Source organism: Pygoscelis adeliae, unplaced genomic scaffold (assembly GCF_000699105.1).
Source record: "Pygoscelis adeliae isolate BGI_AS28 unplaced genomic scaffold, ASM69910v1 Scaffold182, whole genome shotgun sequence".
In the NCBI taxonomy this organism is placed as follows: Eukaryota; Metazoa; Chordata; class Aves; order Sphenisciformes; family Spheniscidae; genus Pygoscelis; species Pygoscelis adeliae.
The window spans coordinates 1,398,113-1,417,317 of record NW_008824669.1 but is presented as its reverse complement, the minus strand read 5'-3'; the positions used below and the strand labels follow the sequence as shown (position 1 = coordinate 1,417,317).

At 44.4% G+C, this 19,205-nt stretch overlaps 2 protein-coding genes across 2 annotated transcripts in view; one reads left to right on the top strand and one right to left on the bottom strand.

The window, feature by feature from the left end:
* Window positions 1–3,381, top strand: part of SIGLEC15 (sialic acid binding Ig-like lectin 15) — a 27,197-nt gene extending 23,816 nt beyond the window's left edge. Inside the window, 2 exon segments of the mRNA XM_009322984.1 lie at window positions 165–524; window positions 3,182–3,381. Coding sequence (XP_009321259.1) covers window positions 165–524; window positions 3,182–3,381 — 560 coding nt within the window.
* A 4,190-nt stretch (window positions 3,382–7,571) lies between these two features.
* The window catches only part of EPG5 (ectopic P-granules autophagy protein 5 homolog (C. elegans)), a 58,815-nt gene continuing 47,181 nt past the window's right edge, over window positions 7,572–19,205 (bottom strand). Inside the window, exons 38-44 of the mRNA XM_009322983.1 lie at window positions 18,101–18,310; window positions 17,822–17,966; window positions 15,277–15,519; window positions 14,197–14,416; window positions 12,482–12,697; window positions 10,818–10,932; window positions 7,572–9,518 (exon numbers count right to left, since the gene is read on the bottom strand). Of these exons, the coding sequence (XP_009321258.1) occupies window positions 9,336–9,518; window positions 10,818–10,932; window positions 12,482–12,697; window positions 14,197–14,416; window positions 15,277–15,519; window positions 17,822–17,966; window positions 18,101–18,310 (1,332 nt within the window). The 3' untranslated portion in view covers window positions 7,572–9,335. The remainder of the gene's footprint in view (window positions 9,519–10,817; window positions 10,933–12,481; window positions 12,698–14,196; window positions 14,417–15,276; window positions 15,520–17,821; window positions 17,967–18,100; window positions 18,311–19,205) is intronic.

The following is a 19,205-nucleotide window of genomic DNA, read 5'->3' as shown; positions in this document are numbered from 1 at the left end:
GAAAGAAAGTGCCGAGAAAAACAAGGAAGGGGAAGTTTGAACCCAGCATTACCCTGATATAACGTTGAGGGTCCACCAAGACTAAGCGCTCATTCCAGGTGTATTGTGTTAGACCTGCCTTTGAAACCTGACGCACTTTCCCTCCCCTGTTGTGATTTCTGCAGCTGCCCCCAGGATCATTAACATCACTGTCAGCTCCAACGGGGATCACACCTTCCAGGCACGCTGCACCGCCGAGGGGGAGCCAGCGCCTGCTCTGACCTGGACCGGACCACCCTACAGCAACCTCACCTCCATCACCTCCATGAACCACCGTGTCACCAAGGAGCTCCGGTACCTGACCCACGACGGAAAATACACCTGTACTGCTGTCAACAGCCACGGGAGAGCAGAGGGGGCTGTGTACTTCTATAAATTCAAAGCATCCAACAGCTCCTTCCTCCTGATCCTGATCTTTGTGCCGCTGGGAATTAAAGTGCTCATTTTGCTGGTGATACTGGGCTTCACCATTTTCTCGAGAGGAGGTACGTATCACGATTTCCCTCGGTAGGCTTCCTCCATCACACTGGTAACCAGCAAAGGGATGTGGCAGATAAAGTCAGGCAGGATGGGTTGTTTGTTTTGGGGTTTTTTTTAATGATTTTATGATTTCCCACCCTAGGAGAAGGACATTTCTAATGGGAAATCTAAGAACAAGTAAGAGGCACCTCCTGGCTGGCTGGTCACAGCCTGCAGACAGGAGGTCTCCTTTGGGAAGGGACCTTTGAAAAGACAGAGGGAGCAGGAGTTTCCCTGCACCCGAGGAGAAATGTTAACAAACTAACAGATGGGCAATTAGTGGAGAACCCGCTGCCTACACAACCAGATTTTTAATTCTTTTTTTCTTGAAGCAGCCTAATTACTACCTCTTCCCCTGTAGCCCGTGGGCAGGATTATACCTTTGCTGCATCCCCACACAACAGTTTGATCTCCTGGGGTGGGCGTCCTCGTTTTACAGACCGCCCCTCTGGGTCCCTCGGGCCTCGCTACCCGGACGCTTCCCCATCATTAGTGAAATCCCATCTTCCAGCCACACCAAGGCCACGAGAGCAGGGAAACGCCAGCTCGTAGGAGATGAGTATCAGCTCATGGCCTGAGGGATGAGACCTCCCAAGAAGCCCGGAGGCTGCTGGCCCCCAGCCCACCATCCCTGCTGTGCAATGGCACGGGGAAGAGGGGACCAGGAGGGACTCTGGGCTCTGCTTTTCAGGCTGAATGAGATGTCACATCACCATGACTCATCTGTAGAGACAGTCTGATGTCACCAGCTTGTGAAAGCCACTGTTTGCCTCAAACTCTAGAAGCTGTAAGACAAATCAGAAATGCTTTGCTCCACATATTCCAGTGCCAAATTCCCACCCTCATGAAGGGAACCACATGCCTGACAAAAGGCCTTCTTCCCATTCACTGAGGTATCACAACCACCCTCCAAGTGCAGCTTCCCAACAGCTCTAGGTCAGTCCTGGCTCCCCAGCTCTCTCTGACCACGTTACTAACCCATGTCTTCCTTCCCAATTCACAGGTCCCTCCTCTGCCCCATCCAGCCTGACCCGGTAAGGATGTTCTGCCTTCTACTCTTTATCCAGCAGGAGGGTGGAGATGGCTAAGGAGGGAAATGCAACCTGTCCTTGGTCTTGGCAACAACCTTCCGGCCCGAGAGCAGGCTCCTGGGACAAGGACAGGGTTGGGCTGATGGCCAGGCAAGCCAGTGTGAGGGACCAAGGCCTGGGCACTGCTGGGAGGAGGCTCTGGCTTGGGTACAGCTGAGAAGAGACCTCACTGATGTAAGGACAAGGGACTGGGGCAGCAGATTGGAGAGACCATGGCACATGGATGCTGCAGCAGCAAGGGGCTAGCAGAAGTTTAGGTGGGCCATAAGCTCAGAGCATGGTAGGAAGCCACGTTAAACTAGCAAAAGAACCACCCACCTGAGGGACAGGTGAGGGGAAAAGGCTGGGATGGCATCTGTGGCAGGCTGATGAATGATGAACAAGAGAGGGAAACTCTGTGCAAGAGAAACCTTCCCCCTCACTCTGCACCCCAGTCTCTAACAGGGCAGGAAAAGGGCCCGCGTCAAAGCTGATGAGCTCTGCCAAGTGTGGAAGAAGGTATGGAGATGCCAAGCAGCCCACCTCCGAGCCAGCTCAGGTGTGGCAGGGCCCGATTCCTTGGCTGGTATCCATACAACGCTCCCACACTACCCTTGGCATTTCCCATTACCCAGCACAACACCGTTCTTGGACACTCCTGACAGCTGTGGCAGCCAAACTAGAAAGGGATGGGGGGGGAAAAAAACCACCCAAAAAACTAAAAACCAAAACCAACCCTTAGGCTAAACCTAAGAAGCTGTATCTGAGGTCAGTATAATTACATCTGCCTGGGGCTGCTCCCTTCCAACCTGAGTTATCCTTATGTGATGTCTCCTTCCCCCACTTTACGCAAGAAAGATGGCCATGTCAGCAGGACAGTCAAGTGTACAGCATCAGGACACAGCCAAAGAGGCAACGGGGAATTTAATCCTACAGTTAAATTTGTAATAATTATTTGCAAAAGCATAGTTTTTGCTGATTTAACAGTGTCTAAACCATACTGCACCCTTGATAATATTCGTGTAGACGCATACATAGATGAAAGCTTAAATACCAAGATCCTCCACACTGTACATAGAATCACAGAATCATTAAGGTTGGAAGAGACCTCTAAGATCATCGAGTCCAACCGTCAACCCAACAACACCATGCCCACTAAACCATGTCCCTAAGTGCCTCATCTACACGTCTTTTAAATACTTCCAGGGATGGGGACTCAACCACTTCCCTGGGCAGCCTCTTCCAATGTTCAACCACTCCCATGAGAAGATCCTTCTCAGGAGACGTTTGCACAATCTCCCGAGGCTCTGAGCAGCAGGACAGCACTAGGAGTTAATGCTAACGGTGTAGGAGATCAGTCTGGATGCTTTTAGATGTAAAACATCAGATGCAACTCAGACACTTAAAAACTACCTGCTGCAGAGGGGAGGATCCGTATCAGAGAGTATTGCAGACACTTACTCTGACACTCCATAACTACTAGTTGAAGCCACTCATAAAGTCTAGAGCAGCCAGAAACGTGTCTTCACCTTATTCACTTCTTCCACTGCCAGGCCACAGCTGCAAGACTCCACCTATGAGAACTTTGACCGCAGACACGGCGGCGGCCAGACTTCGCCGACACAAAGAACAGCATCGAGACGCAGCTGAGGACCTGGGCGGTCTCAACCGCACCCGCTTGCACGGTTCGAATCGCTGCCTGCTCTGTACCAGGGGGCTTTTTCCCAGTGGACATAAGACTGACGTTGACTGATGACCATGGAAGGTCAAACAGGCCTTGTAAGTGCATGTTTTCCATCCCTGTTGCCGCTTACAAGCAAGAGAAGCCTTTAAAGGGAAGACAGAAGAAAGAAAAGAGAAAACAAAGAGGGATGGAGCTGGAAGAGCAGAAGAGGATTTACATAGGATGTCAGTCCTAACCAGCCTGTGCGTTTTTAGCCCGGATCAGATAGTGTTTAGCAAGCAGATAACAGTCTACCATTGTCTCACATCTTTTTGCTTTGGCATTTTTCAAGTGTTACTTCAAAAAGCAGTTTTCACCACTCCACTTGTCAAACCACATGCAGCTTCCTAGAGCCAGCGAGTGAAGTATTTTCACGTTTCAAATACCAGCTGGGAAAAAACGCTACTGGAATTTCTGCAGGGTTTTTTTATTATTATTATTATTATTATTATTATTATTATTCCTTAACTTCCAGAGGAGTTTATTTAAGAGTTTAAAGGAAATCTTAACTTTCAAGAGGAGTCCAAGCAAAAAGGAAGAGAGGTTTTCCGAAAGCTAGTACAGCCGAAAGCAAGGCATTAAAAGGGTGGTCTGTACTGTAACTCTACTGCAGCTCCTAGTGCTCATGTGCACACACAAGCAGGATCTCAGAGCTTTGTGATAAATATGCTGTGAAAATGTTCAAATAAACCAAATTGGCTTTTTAAAAAAAAAAAAAAAAAGAAAATTATTTCTAAACAATTTCCATCTCTGTGTTACATGAAAAAGTTCCTTTAAGGCTTGACTGTTCATCTCTTAAATTCTTCTGACATGAAGTCACTACTACAAAGTGACTGGCCATCCACAGCCAAGTCTTTAGCCCCACTGTGAATGCGCTCCAAGACCAGATGAAGGGACCCAGCTTATGGTACAGGATGACACAAGTCAACCTGGAGTCTTGGTCAGGCAGACAAAGGTCCAGGAGAGGGCTGCGAAGACCAATGGGTTGGCACAAGAGGAGGAGGAGATAGAATGAAAAGATAAAAAAAAGAAAGGAGTGACAAGAACCTACTTTCAGGTTTATATCACTGGATCCGATGCTCTGTGGAATCATTCCAGCGCAGCAGCTCCAAAACTCGTTTCCTAACGATCCCGCTTCTGGTAACAACCACCGCTGGCCGGGAGCCCACGCTACTACTGAATTACCATCAAGCCTGTGGTCCCGCTTGCAAGCGCACCCCCAGCCTGGGAATTATTAAAGTTCACCTCTTCATAACATCTGCGCTGGGAAAGTAAAGTGCAACTTTAAATGACTTGGCTTTTGCAACAAGGGAAAAAAAAAAAGAAAGAAAAAAAAATAAATGTAAGGAAATATTTGAACCTGATCTTTTAAATCCCAGTTTAAAATCCCAGCAGTAGCAAAGCCAGGTTTAATAAAACTAGGAAAAGATGCAAAGAGGAAAAGGAAGTTATAGCAGACGGCGTAGTCAGTCATGGACCAGTAAGCTCAATTTCACAGGAAGAAAGAGATCTCAGAGATATTATCTGGACAAACTGAATTGCATTTCTGAGCCCTTATGATTTACAGACATACATTAGAGTAATGAGAACCCGCTACCCGTGTATGGGATTGAAGCTTGGCTTACAGGATTTTTCTCTTGAAAACTACTACTTTAACTCAATAGTTTGAGTGCAAATAGACGCATCAGAGCTTGTGCCCCAAAAGCAGCGAGCGTGCCCTGTTGCATGTTGTTATCAGCACCCTGCGCGCTGCCAGCAAATGCCTGTCACAAAACAGCTGCAGTAACTTAGACGCGAGGAAACTCATGGATTAGCACCATCCAACTTTCACTTACTCGGCTTCCAGAGCACAGCTCACGTTAGCGCAGCAAATGGGCGAACAAGGACGTCCAGGTACTGGCACCCACCACACCCCTGGACACCAGGAAAGGCACAGGAATGAGTTTGCCTGAATCCTGCCCCTCTCCCCGGTGAGGGACCTCTTTAACCCATCCAAACCCCTGCAAGATTGATCTTCGATGGGAAGAGTCTGCTCTCAGCATTTCCCTCTCACTACCCGCTGTTTTGTCCTTTGGAAAGCAAAAGGTGCGGGGTGACGTGCAGAGGAGAAACCTCGTAATCGACAAAACGGAGTGGAAGGAGCCCACTTCAGTGCACGTGCACAATAAAGAAGTGCCTACGTTGCAGGGAAAGCTCTCACACCTTTCCTGAGAAATCGGCGTAACCAGGCGCCTCTCAAGTGGGGGAACAAGCAGGAGGAATTAAGAGGTCCACGTGCAGTTGCAGGGCTACAACCTCACTGGGATGACGGAGGTGCTGCAGGATAGCTCACAAGCCTGGAGTGCTGCTGTGGATGGATACAGCTTCTTCAGGAAGGACAAGCAGGGACAGGCATGGATGCGGAGTTGTCCTTTATGTGAGAGCGCAGCGGGAGTGCACAGGGGTGGATGATGAGCCAGCTGAGAGCTGACAGGTCAGCATTAGCAGGCCAACAAACACAGGCAATGGTGTGGGTGGGTCTCCACTGCAGACCACCTGCCCAGCAAGGACATAAGGAAGAAGCCCCATGTTGACAGGCCCTGATCCTCACGGAGGACTCAAACCAGTATATACACTAGAGGGACAAAACACAGCAGGGCACAGGCCAGGAGGTTGCTAGCACTGACCTCGTTTGGCCTAACAAGTGTGTTCAGTTCCTCCCCCTTTCTCCCCCCCGAGTTTACGCACAGTCAGGGTTTGGGAGGACTTGGCCATTGCTCCGTTGAGCACTTCAGCTTCCAGAACAAACGATACCAAGCCCCACCACCGCACCACCACGGCCCCCGTGGGATGTTGTAGAGCCAGCCTGCATAGGAAGCACTGCCTGCACGTTCCCTGCATCTTGCTGCTCAGACTTCTGGTTTTCCATTCCACTGACTTAAGTTAATGCCACATTCAGCTGCTATGTCCATTGCCCTGTTTGGCCTTATTTTCTTAATAAATACTTAAGCTGCAATCCACAGGCAACAATTCATCCCAATGCAACAACTTCGGTGCTAGTCAAACATTCAAAAAGCCACAGATATTCATTCTCCAACTAAACTGCACGAATCATCCAAAAGGCACGCTTCTTATTAAGTAGCTGACATTCCGATTTCATCTCTTTCCACTGCAATCTACAGTGCTAAAAACACAAACCTCAGCTTTCCTCTGAGATTACCCGGTTACATTTATGATGTGAAAAGGAACACTGCAGTTTTGGGGTAGGAGGGAAGGTGGGAGAATGTGAAAGTCTTTCCAGTAAAACTAGAAGAAACAAAAAGTCAATCTGTTGGGCACCGTTTGGAGAACGAGACTCCAAGCCCTGGAGTGCACATCTGTGACAGAGAACTGCCAGCAGATCTGTTAGTTCATAACACTGCTCCCCTGCATTTGAGGAAAGCACAGGTTCAGACTTCTACCGCTCTCCGAGAAGCCAGCAGATTGCTTTGTGGGCAACACGTACGTCAGAACAGCAGCTCACTGCGAATTCTCCCTATTTCTTAGGACCTACCATAGCCTTATTCAGAGAGTCCTTTAACCAGGATAAACCAAATCATTATCACCACAATTACCAGATCGAGAAATGGGGAAAAAAAAGTCAACAGCATCATTTCTATTACATTTTAAGCAGTCAGTTATTAAAGAAGCTGCTTCAATGGTCAAGACAAATGGACACGATGATGGTGTCGATGGTGTTTGCTGACAGCAGTGACCCCAGCCTGGTCCGGCCCTGCCCACCAGCAAAACCCTCAGCAAGAATGTTGTACAACCGGCACTGGAGGCATAGTTTTCCCTTCCTTCCCTTCACACCACCAGCCTTCCCCTCATTTGGGATAAATACCAAATTCCACAGTCTGGGTCAGTTGTGGGTGCTGAGAGACCTGAACCAGTGCATCATCCTACGGTCACATTATCACAGAGGTTTGGGGAATTTTGCCAGGACAGAGAAATGTTATTTCTGCCATTACATAGGTGAGCTTTCTCCTGGGTTCTGGGCACAAAACCAGGCTGTTGTATCCCATACGTGTTAAATCCAGGAGGTCAAAGAGAAGAGTCTCCATATCTCCATCAACTGAGCAACTGCGTGGCATTCCCCCGTCATACTTTCATCTCCAAGAACAATTATGTATTACGTGATGTGGATTCTTCCAGCAAGTTGAAAATATCATGGTGTTTGTCACAAATTACTTGATTTTTCATTTTTATTTTGCATGGTCTTTGCAGACATAGCATGTTATAAATACAACATTTGTAAAAACTCAACAGCTGAAACAATACCTCATTTTAAAAGTGCATGTCAAACACATATTTCTGACTTTTTCACATTTTTTTATGCAACTGATCAGTAACATTGAATCTAATAAAACCAGTGCTTTTAAGTCTTTGGGGGGAAAAAAAGCAGCAGGATGTATTCTTCCAGACATGAATTTTCCAAAAGAGTCTGTTAAAAAACATGCTGCCTTGATATCTGGTTAATGTACAGAGGGATGTACATATGTGTATATATATGTATATATATTTATAGGCTCGCAGATAGAGCAAAGAACTCTAAGACCACATTAAGATGAAGGTGATCTAATGATCCAGCTGGCACAGTTAGCAGAATCTGTCAAGAAGAAAAAAGTGATTTGCTCTCCAGCACCGGAACCACAGTTAAGAGCAACACTTCAAAGCATTATTAACCAGACAGTAGGTAGCACATTTCCTTCCCCTAGTGACCACAACTGACGTTTTAACGCGTAACCGTGTTCTAAACATAAAGGCACAATTAATGGAGGAAGACAAGAAGCGATCATCGTTCCTTCATAGAGGGGTAGAGACTGGGACTGCAGGACCTCGGGCCACCTCAAATCGATCAGTGCTAAAAGGGACAGCGTTAGACAAGCAACTGGGGAAACTCGCCTTCCGCTTTCCCTGAGCAAAGGTGCATCTTACGATCAGACAAGGCAACAAAACCAGTGATCATTCAGCTGAAACAACAGATTTACAGGCTCATGTTCACAGGCAACAGAATTTTAACAAGCAATCACCAAATATAATGCAAGATAAGTACCTTTTCAGTGTCATCTAAAATCCTGTTGTGCCATGCCTACCTAGGAAGAAAAGAATAAACTGAAGTGGCGGGTGTCCAGTTGTTAAACCAGTATTTCCTAAACAACCAGACTTTCAGAATTAAGGAATCCTATCTAACGTGAACATAACTGACCGTTCCCCTCCCAGACACTGGGGATCCAGAAAATCCGTCTCTGGATTTAAGTCACCTGACTTAAAAAGAACTTGGCTAGAAGTGACTTGCATTTAATCAAGCAATATAGATGCAGACTCACTAATATTTAGAAAAAAGGAAAAACCAAAGTTCTTTAGTTCAAATTTTAGTTTGTATTTACAGAAGTGGGAGAAGATTGTAGGCATGCCTTTCAACTACAGATTTCTGTGGGATAGCAAAAAAAAAAAAAGTAAAAATTTAAAATACTATCTTGCCAAATACAGTGACGTCACACATCTCCAAAAACACACTCACATAAGATTTGGAGGTATCGTGGTTAAGAAAGTCAAAACCTCTTTTATACACAATCCTCCGCTCACGTTGAACTGGCCTGAGTGATGACACATTGGAAAATAAAAAAAGGCACAAAGCAAAAACTTAAGATGCTACAGGATGAGCTTCGCTGTCTAATGATTTGTACATCTATCCTCAGGTATCCTCCTCTCAGATGTGCACCATACACAGGAAGATATTCACGTGTTTTCAGTCAACAAAAACTGAGCAATTCCACAGGCCTACAAATCAAAAGAGAAAGAAAACCTTAAAGAGGAGAAAACTTGCCAGCGTGCAGTTCCCACTCACACTTCTGACTTAATTAAAGTGGAACTCTGAAGGTAAAAATTACTTGTGCAATAACAACATCATATGTAAACCAGAGTAACCAACATTGCATGATGATTCTGCGAGCCCAGCGCTGCTATCGTATGCTGTCCAAATAACGCACTTCTGGGTACAGAGTGTTAATAAGGAGCGCCAAGAGATTATTGCCATCTCGAAGACAGTGTTCCGGATGCTTGATGAACTGAGAAGCCTGGGAGAGCTGCTCTTGATAATCCATATATTGTTTGTTTGATGCCATAGATTCAAGAGCGTTCAGTGCCTATAGATACAAGGGAAAATTCTGTTAGCTGTGTGTACTTTGGTCCGTAACAAACCAGTTCATGAGCCGCCATATTCACAACTCCACTAGAGGATCCTTATTTACTAGAGATCCTGGAGTATTTGGAACAAAACATTTGTAAAATACAGTCACTTAATAGTGTTTCAAGTCATCTCATATTTTTCAAGCTGTTCCTTCCCCAAGATCAACACAACTGTTCTACCAAGGCTTGTTAGGATTCTGTAACCCAAAATATTACCAAATATTTACTTTGTGAGCTCAAGACATGGTTTCAAGGAAGTTACACCGAACTACAAACTGCAACACACTTAACTATTCACTTCAGGTTTTTCTTAAGAGCATCTTTGACTCTCATAAAAGTATTATTTCGCTCCCATTAATAACATTACAGAGACAACGTCAAGTTATAAATTGTATGTAAAAGAAACTATGCTGGCAGTACCAGCCAGGGCGAATGCTGGAAATATGTCTGAACAAGTTTCATTCATTTCTTAGAGAAGAGAAACAAGTTGTACCAAGTAAGTTACTTTGCTTTGGTTTCTAACCAACTCCTCCTTCCTCTTCTCATGCGCTTACTGAAACAATGTGGTCAGTGCACACGCTAAAGAAGGAATGTTTATTTGTCATAGGGCTTTTAAGCCCTGATCTCACATAAACAAATGTTAGTGTGAATGTCGTCCTGCTTTATCACTGAAAAGCAGTGCAGTCACAGCAGCATTGTTTTTTCCTGTTTGTTTTAAATTCCTTCTACCTGCTATGTTCCAAAGTTTCTGAACTCAGGGTTTACAAACATAAGTTCATCTGCACCTTTTCAGTGTGTAAGATTAGAAACTGATGCCTTCATATTAATACAGAACGCTGTATAAACAGTTTTACCTAGGATCAACTTTAGGTTAGGGCTCAGACACACAGTCCTGCTACCAGAGTTCAGCGAATTTGCATCGTCACCAGGCCTATGCTGCACCTGGCCTTGCCTCTAGCAAATTCCAAGATGGTGTTTTGATGTACAGCAAAATAGTACACAAGTTTGTGATACACCCCCTTCCCCGACAAGACAAATGAGAGCAACGAGCTATTTCTGAAATTCAGAACTTAGAGCCAGGTGTAAAGCAGTAGCAAAAAAAGATTGAGGGCATTCAGCGCCAAATAAAATCCACAAGTTGAGAGTAAGATTTAGCTTGAAGCAATGCTTGCAGTGACTCTCATAAGCCTCAGCCCACAAACTGAGCAAGCACACAAAGAGGGCACATCAAGAAGCCAGCAATTGGCATACACTACCTGCTGGGCCTTCTGCGACAGCTTTGGCTCTGACCCCGCTTTCAGGCGGACTTGACCCTCTGCAGGAATCTGCACCAGGAGGAAGGCAGACAAACTGCGGGCAACCACCCGAAACCTTACACAGGGAAAAGCAGAGAAAGAGAAGGTGGTATCAAATTTGCAAGTCCTCAACAGCAGATAAATTAGAAGTTCTATCCCACGAGATATCTCTTGCATGAGGAACATAGTGAAGGCTTTACAGGACCTTTTTCAATGCATTAGAAAAAAAATAAATCACTTTAACATGTACATAATAGTCTATCATACACTAGAGGATAGCAGGAGCAGGGAAGTGATCGTGCCCCTGTACTCAGCACTGGTGAGGCCGCACCTCGAATACTGTGTTCAGTTTTGGGCCCCTCACTACAAGAAGGACGTTGAGATGTTGGAGCGTGTCCAGAGAAGGGCAACGAGGCTGGTGAGGGGTCTGGAGAACAAGTCTGATGAGGAGCAGCTGAGGGAACTGGGGTTGTTTAGCCTGGAGAAAAGGAGGCTGAGGGGAGACCTCATGGCTCTCTACAACTACCTGAAAGGAGGCTGTAGCGAGGTGGGTGTCGGTCTCTTCTCCCAAGTAACTGGCGAAAGGACGAGAGGAAATGGCCTCAAGTTGTGCCAGGGGAGGTTTAGATTGGACGTGAGGAAAAATTTCTTTACTGAAAGAGTAGTTAAACATTGGACCAGGCTGCCCAGGGAAGTGGTTGAGTCACCATCCCTGGAGGTATTTAAAAGACGTGTAGATGAGGCGCTTAGGGACATGGTTTAGTGGGCATGGTGGTGTTGGGTTGACGGTTGGACTCGATGATCTTGGAGGTCTCTTCCAACCTTAATGATTCTATGATTCTATGATAAGATAATACCATATATATGAAATGTTACATCTGTTCCAAGTTTAGCTGCAGCCTTGAGGCCACATATGAAATACTCCTCCATTTCACAGCCTTTGAAACATCCACATCAGCCAAATCAAGGGATGAGTTGAAAGAGACTAAGATTTCAGAACAATTTTAACAGGATTGCATCCCAGGTGGTCTTTATAAACATACAGTTATGTTCAGGTACTGTGTTGAATTGGTGTTCCACAAACACGTATTTTGTCTTGGCATTCTTTCCATAGTGAGCTTGATTTTAATACCTAACAACCAAACTTGGTGTCTCTCTTTATAAGGTAAAACGAATAACAAGCAAGCACATGTTTCTTTGAGCTTTTCTTAACATTTCCAACACCTCAAGGTTAAGATGGAAAAGGCAACGTGCATGTGATCGTACAAAATTCTTGTGAGGTCAACTGGAACAGTCTTCTACAGACCAGGTGAAAGTATTTTCCTCTAACAAACAGTCTCCCTACAAACTTCGCTGGAGATGGACGTTAAGCCAGAATCACAACTGCATTTTCTTTCCTTTTCCACCACAAACTTTGCAGAAAGTTTGTATTCACTTCTTAACCAGATTAAAACACTCGCTACATTTTTTTCTGTGATGGGCCCAAACAAACTTCTAGATTTGGGGACAGCATGGATTCAGAACATCTTTTGACATTGCGCTCTGCAGTCTGGATCCAGGCTGCAGCTTTTTTAACATGATGACTCACATGATATCAACTAATTCACTGTACCTTCAACCCTTACCTGGGTGACAAAGGAGACCTTCTGCCTAGCCCAATAGCACCAAGTATTCCAGAAGTCAGTCTCTCCTCAGCCAGCTGACTCTGCCTGCCCTGGATTGACAGCAGCGTCCGAACGACAGATTCGATCAGAATGGTGTCATCTTGCTCCATCTGAATCAAGGATAACTGCATGGCTTTATGCCACCAAAGAAACAGCTTTGCCTCTTCTTTTGCTGAGCTTTAGGTAAGATTTAAACAATAAAAACAAAACAAAATATAAATTTAAAAAAAAAAGATGCATAGGGTAAGAAGTTTGTATCTCTCCCTATTAGGCCCATGAATTCAGATGGTTAATTAACAACAGCTAATCTTACTATATGAGGATAGCATAACTATACTACCCCACCAATTATTATACTGCTTTAACTGCTATTGTTACGGATTTGATGCAGACATCAGCTAGCAGGTTTCAAGGGCCTGTAAGAGGACAAAGAACAATGCTTCCTTTTAAGCGTTACAACTGAGAATAAATGATATTGCAGCCATAAGTGGATTTAAACTTGTCTAAGACTTGGTATAAAAGGAATGAAGCTGTATCTCTACTCTTTTTGTTTCTTTACTTACCAATAAAACACTTTAGGAAGCACTAGCTGTTGTTTCCACAACAATTTAGACTTTTAATACGATCTTCTAGAAAAGGAAACATTGAAGTTTTTTGTTGAGCAAAACACAAAGTGAAGTTCCCCCTACAATATTTTTAATCTTTCCCTGAACGGTTTGCAGTTTAAGTTAACAGGCTCAGATTTTCCACATAAAGCATCAGCACGAGTTTCCTACATCAGACTACCCTCGCATTACTCCACCCAGTCATTTCCCATCCCAGGCAGCCTCAGCTTTGAAGGTTTAATTTGCTGTGTATGGTGGCTTTGCTGTCTCCTTCACACTTTGACAATCAAATTACTATGGTACCTACAAAAATGAAGGTATTCTTTGAATGTCAAGAAACAGTGGGAACGTAAGTTTTCCCAAAATGTTCTTTCACAGCAAATATGAACATTATCAGCATTAATATGGAAAAACATTCACCACGTTTGCTAAATTCTGGCAATTTCAGCAGCGACTGTAAATACAGTTGTTACATACTTTAACTACAAAGTATTATCATTTTAACCCCAAAGCTATCCATCCTCTCCCACCAGAACCCTGGTATCTAATAAGTTGGTTTACAGCATTAGAGGCCGCTAACTCTGGGCACCCCACCAGCTCCACTGGGTTCAGATTCGGTTCAGAGCTGCTGACAGTCACCAGCTCTGTGACAGCTTTGAACACCAGGTCTCTCAGGAATGTCAAACTGAACATTTAGCACATAACTCATCCCACCTAGTGGACATTCGGGAAAGTGGAACCCACAGTGATTTAGGATTTGTTTAAAGTAGTTTTAACTGGGCACAAATCCAGGCTGCCATTGAAATCAAGCTTCTCTGACGGAAAACTCACCAAAACTGCACCAGAAGCGTTCACGTAAATAAAATTCCCTCTTCTGTTTAACCACAACAACTATTAGTGTTGGCCCTGGGGTCGGGCAGACTCCGCAATAGTGGATATAGAAGGATTGGCCATTTCATCCAGCAGCCTGGTGACATTAACCTAATTAACCTGGCCACCTAATTATACCGGCTATTCAACTATAGCCCTATTTAAAAGTCAAGGCATATTCGGAAGCCTTGAGTTTCATACCTTGGGTACACTTGCTCCAGCCATTTGCTGATGGTCAGCAGGATCTTCATTTCGTTGGTAAGAGTTTGGTCAGTGTTCAGGCATTGCAGCAGGTAGACATACAGGGTCAAGTAGCTTCCTAAAGACAGACACTCCTGCAGGAATTCTTCCATGGTTAACTCAGGAACTTGGAGGGAGGCGAGTATAGGGCCCCAGCCTAAATCCTGGTGGTGAGGATAATCTATAAAGAAAACAAAATGACAGAACAAAGAACGTGTGAGAAAACAGCACTTAGTAAAACCTAAGAACTACAACTACTTCACTGTGTGTCTCTAAGTTACAGAATTTGGGCTGGTTTAGCTGTCTTCCAGGTAATCAGTTTGTCATGCAACTCTGATGGAGAGAAAAGAAAAACTCCACTATCATAGTGGATATGAGGTCAAGGTGAGATATTTTCCCAGCATTCAGTCAGGATTAAATTTGAAAATTTTAGCAATGGAATTTAAAATATTTCCTTCACGTGTACTGAAATTTGATCACACAAATGTGGAAGAAATCAAAATGTAGTTCCACAAGGACTATGTAAACAGAAAGAAAAAGAAAAAAAAACCACCACACACCAAAAAACCCCACACCACAGAATTTCAAAGTTTTACCAATCAAGAATATTTTTTTCTTAAATTAGTCTACAGAACACTAGGGGAGGGGACAAATACCTGTTTTGTTCTCTTGAGATTATTTTTTTTTTTTTTAAACAAAGTCCTCCCCTTTAGCTGGAAAAATGGTAACCATTACACAGAGCAAATCGGTTTTCACAGAGACAGGTGTAGTTCTTAAGAAAATACACAATTAGAGCAGTTGAAAAACCCAAACCACAACAGCCTAACCTTTCCACATCTAGTTACTACAGCACACATGTGTGCGACAGTTGGGAGCCATCAGGTACAAAGAAAGGAGCTCTGATTATGGAAACCAGATTAAAATCCAGCTCCAGTACTGGGCAGCGTGAAGCTGTAAGGATTCCAGACGATTTGTACTTCATGGGCTTCCAAGACTGATCGAAGTTTTTGAGACAAGCAGCAGCAGCAGACAGGCTCCTACCTTCATTGAAGTAAGCAGTGATACAGGCTTCTGTCGTCTCTGCCATGTGTCGCACAGAGGCCAGGCTCTGACACGCTGCTGTGAGAAGGGGCATTGCTAGCAACCCATGCACTTTGCTGTCAATCCACCTCCGTAAGCTCCCCCGTAGCGACTCAGCTGTTGTAACACTGGAATTGTTCATCATCATCAGCGTTTCTGTAAAGAGACTGCTGAGGGCCATGTGGCGTGTTTGCAGATCCATATCTGAAATCTTGAGATTAGAGAACCATTTCAGTAAATAGGCACTAGAACCCAAGTTCAACTTCACCACTGAACCCTTTCTGCAGATACTGGGAGAAGCCTCTTGCTCATTACACACCTCAATTCCTTGTCTGTACTTATGAAACTGCAATAAGACACTCGTTCCTCGCATTCTCTTCCCTTGATGAGACAGTTCATCATTCATTAAACAGACAGACAGCCGATAAGACTGTACAGCAGAGTACACTGGAGCCCACCTCTCACTTAGGGTCTTTTACCATGACTACAGTGCAAATAAACTGAATGATAAAGCAGGTTTACAGTCTCCAAGAAAACTTGGGTATTAAAACACAGTTTAAAGCACAGCTTAGAGTGAAACAACCAAGATTTTACATTATTCAATTTGAAATATGACTGAGATGAGCCCTGAAATGTTGCAATCCCCTCATGCGTTGCCAGGATTCTAGATTTCCTGCTAATCCCAGTGTTCCATCCCAGAATATTTTTTGGAAACCAACTCTTGGCATTGCCTGAACATGTTATCATGGGCCACCTGTAACAGGACCCTCGAAGCACAAATGTTTCCTGCGCTTGGCTCTTAAAAGTCTAACTACAGAGTACACTTTTGCACATATTGATGAAAAAAAAGCCACCATCGTTATAAAAGAAAATTTTCAAGCAACATCAGGCATTGTAGAAGGAAAAAATTCCACTGGTTATGAAGAAAAGTTGTGCACAAAGAGGGATTCATCACTGGAAAAACATCGTCCAAAGAGGTTGAGACCTCCTCACTTGCAGATATTTGGAAGCTCACCGGACAAGGCCCTGAACAACCTGTTTTAACTTTGAAGCTAGCCCTGGTCTGAGGAGGAGGTTGGACTACAGGCCTCCAGAGGTCCTTTCCAAACTAAGCTATTCTGCCTGCATCTACCTACTGAGGGGAAAACAAACAAACAAACAAAAAAAACTCAAAAAAACCAAAAGCTCCAAAATTCATCTGTCATGGCAGAGCTCTCCAGTAAGGTAAACATCTCTTATCACAGACCGACCAAGAAAGACGATGCCAGGAGGTTAACTGACTTGCCTAAGGTCACAACTAGTTTTGCAGCCAAGTCCCACTTCACAGGCTGCAGACCACCAAGCGGGACCACCGCCAGATGCCTGACACCAGGGCCCGCCAGATCCCCTGGGACGAGTCCAGCTTTCTCCTCTCCAGCTGCTGTCAGCAGAAGGTGCCGCCCCAGAGGCTCTTCTGAAAACCTCTGCCAGCCCCTTCCAAACCTCACAGAGAAGCTAAATCTGATACACACCACCGCTTTCCTGCCGCGCCACATCAGTGATCCTCCTGCACTCCACAGCCTCGTTGAGCAACACGGAGCTCTCTCTCTTTCAGCCCTTTTAACACAAAACAAGCGCGTACAGGGGTTCATGAAACAGAGCTGCTCCTCTTATACTGGAGCTCCCGTCTCCTCCAAAATTTCTCAGCTACGAAGAGTATCAGCAGTAATAAGCAAGCCTTCACTTCTCTTCAAGTCACAAAGAGTTGTATTGACTATGGGGCTGTCCTACAGAGATTCCCCAAGTAGCAAGACAAGTACTGAGAAACAGTTATTCCTCTCACAGATTTTCAGACGCTTTCTGTTCACTCTTGCTAGCACATCTGTGAGGGTCATGGACAGGAAGAGACACGACTCCTGACAAGTATTTCTGTGAGTACAGTGAGACGACCGATTTTACCCAAAGTTTTAGTTCGATAGAAGCAGCTCAGGATAGTACTACTACTAAAATTGAGATCAACAGAAATGCTGTGGGTGTGGACACACCATACTACTAGTGTACATCAATGTAATTCCCCTACTTCAATATAGTCAGTCTTCCCAACTGCACAACAGTTTAGAATCCTTTCTTAGAACCTGATCCCTCAGGACCAAGAGAGTGTATTTGTGTCATCCTTCCGTTTAAAAAAGATGCAAATGCCAAATAAAATAATATTAAAAAACTAGACAGCAGAGAAGGGAATCCCTCAAGCTCCTATGTATCGGTCAGTTTTACTCACAACATAACCCCTGGTTTTTCTGTTGGTCCTGTCGCTCTTGACAGCTCTTCAGGCTAACGTCCATATTTTTGTTCTGTGCTAATATACCACCTATATATACACATCACCAAAGCAACACGCCCTGCTGCCCCTACGGGAGACATTATAGCAATGCAAGTAATTACATAGTCACAGATGTTCAACAATCCATGCAGTACAATAAAGGATCTCGATAGCTTTCAAGTAGTTTGCCACTTCTTTAACACAAACCTGGAGGATTAAAGATGACTACATCATCTAGCAACTTGGACATTTCTTGTTCCAAAACTGCAAGAGTAATCTTTCCGCTTTGTTCTAAGGTGCTGAGAAATTGAACCACCTGGCGAATGTATGCTTGGCACTTCAGTGTTGCATCCTGGTAAGCAAAATTAAAATCAATTAGAAAAAAAATCATGCCTAGAACTCTTTCCACACCCCATAATATACAAAAGCAGAACACTGCAAATGACAAGAACAGCTCAGAGACACTGCAAAACCAGTTCAACTTACAAGGTGGATGTGACTATCCGAAGATGCACCAAAGCCTGCTGAGATTTTCAGAAGCTTCACTATCAGTTCAGCTGCAGCATCCTTAGCAAGGATAACAGAAGGAGGGTAGTGACTGTTGCAGTAGCTGATGATGCTCTGATAAGATGAAATGCCCACAAGCTGCCAAGGAAGGGAGCTGGTCTGTCCAAGAAGATTTAAGAGTGGCGATTCCTGAAGATTTAAAGACATCACTCTAAGCTCCACCTTCTTTGCTGTTTTAAATTAATATTCACAGTACTCAATATTGGAAGGAAGCCCAGACTCCAAAATTTGAAGGAGACGGAACAGAAACCCCACAGAAATAGATGACCACTGGGAGTCTGGTTGAAAAGCAACTCCTCATTCAAGCAGCAAGCCAACACATGTATGTCATCTCTAGCATTCACATAACAGTACTCAGACTGCTGCAGCTCTAACCAAGCACAAAAGTCAGTGAGACACATTAAAATTTGACATGTCAACATGTGAAGACAGCTAGAAAGAAACGGAGACCCTACAAGGTAAAGTCACTTCAGTATAGGTTTAAAAAAGGCATTAAAAAAAATTAAAAAAAAAAAAATAATTAATCTAAGTTCACAGTAGAACCAGGGACAGAAGCTGGGTCCCTCAATTTTCCATTCAGTAAATCATCTACCAGCCTAGGGGACTCCTCAAGTGCTTATTCTCATAAATACCACCCTGAACAGTACAGCAGCCTACAGGGTCCACAACTCACACAGGCAGTGCAAGTATGCAGATGGAAAAGTCCCTCTGTCTACAAGCAGCAGAGACTCTAGCCTCAGCTACCGCCATCCTCCTCTCACGCGTTCGTATACATCTGCAATACAAAAGGGCACCCCGCGGACACTGAGAATTCCTACATGTTATAGAATGAACAAATACTAGAATTGTGTTGATGACCAACACAACCTAAAGACTTTAAGGATCCAGGACCAACCCAAATTAGACTACATCAAGAATGAGACACTGGTACATCAAGTACTTCTCAAGTTGCTCATGCGCTGGAACGTAGGGCTGAGAAAGTTTGAGATTTAGGTCAATGTGTCACAGGAGCATTCTGGGAGGT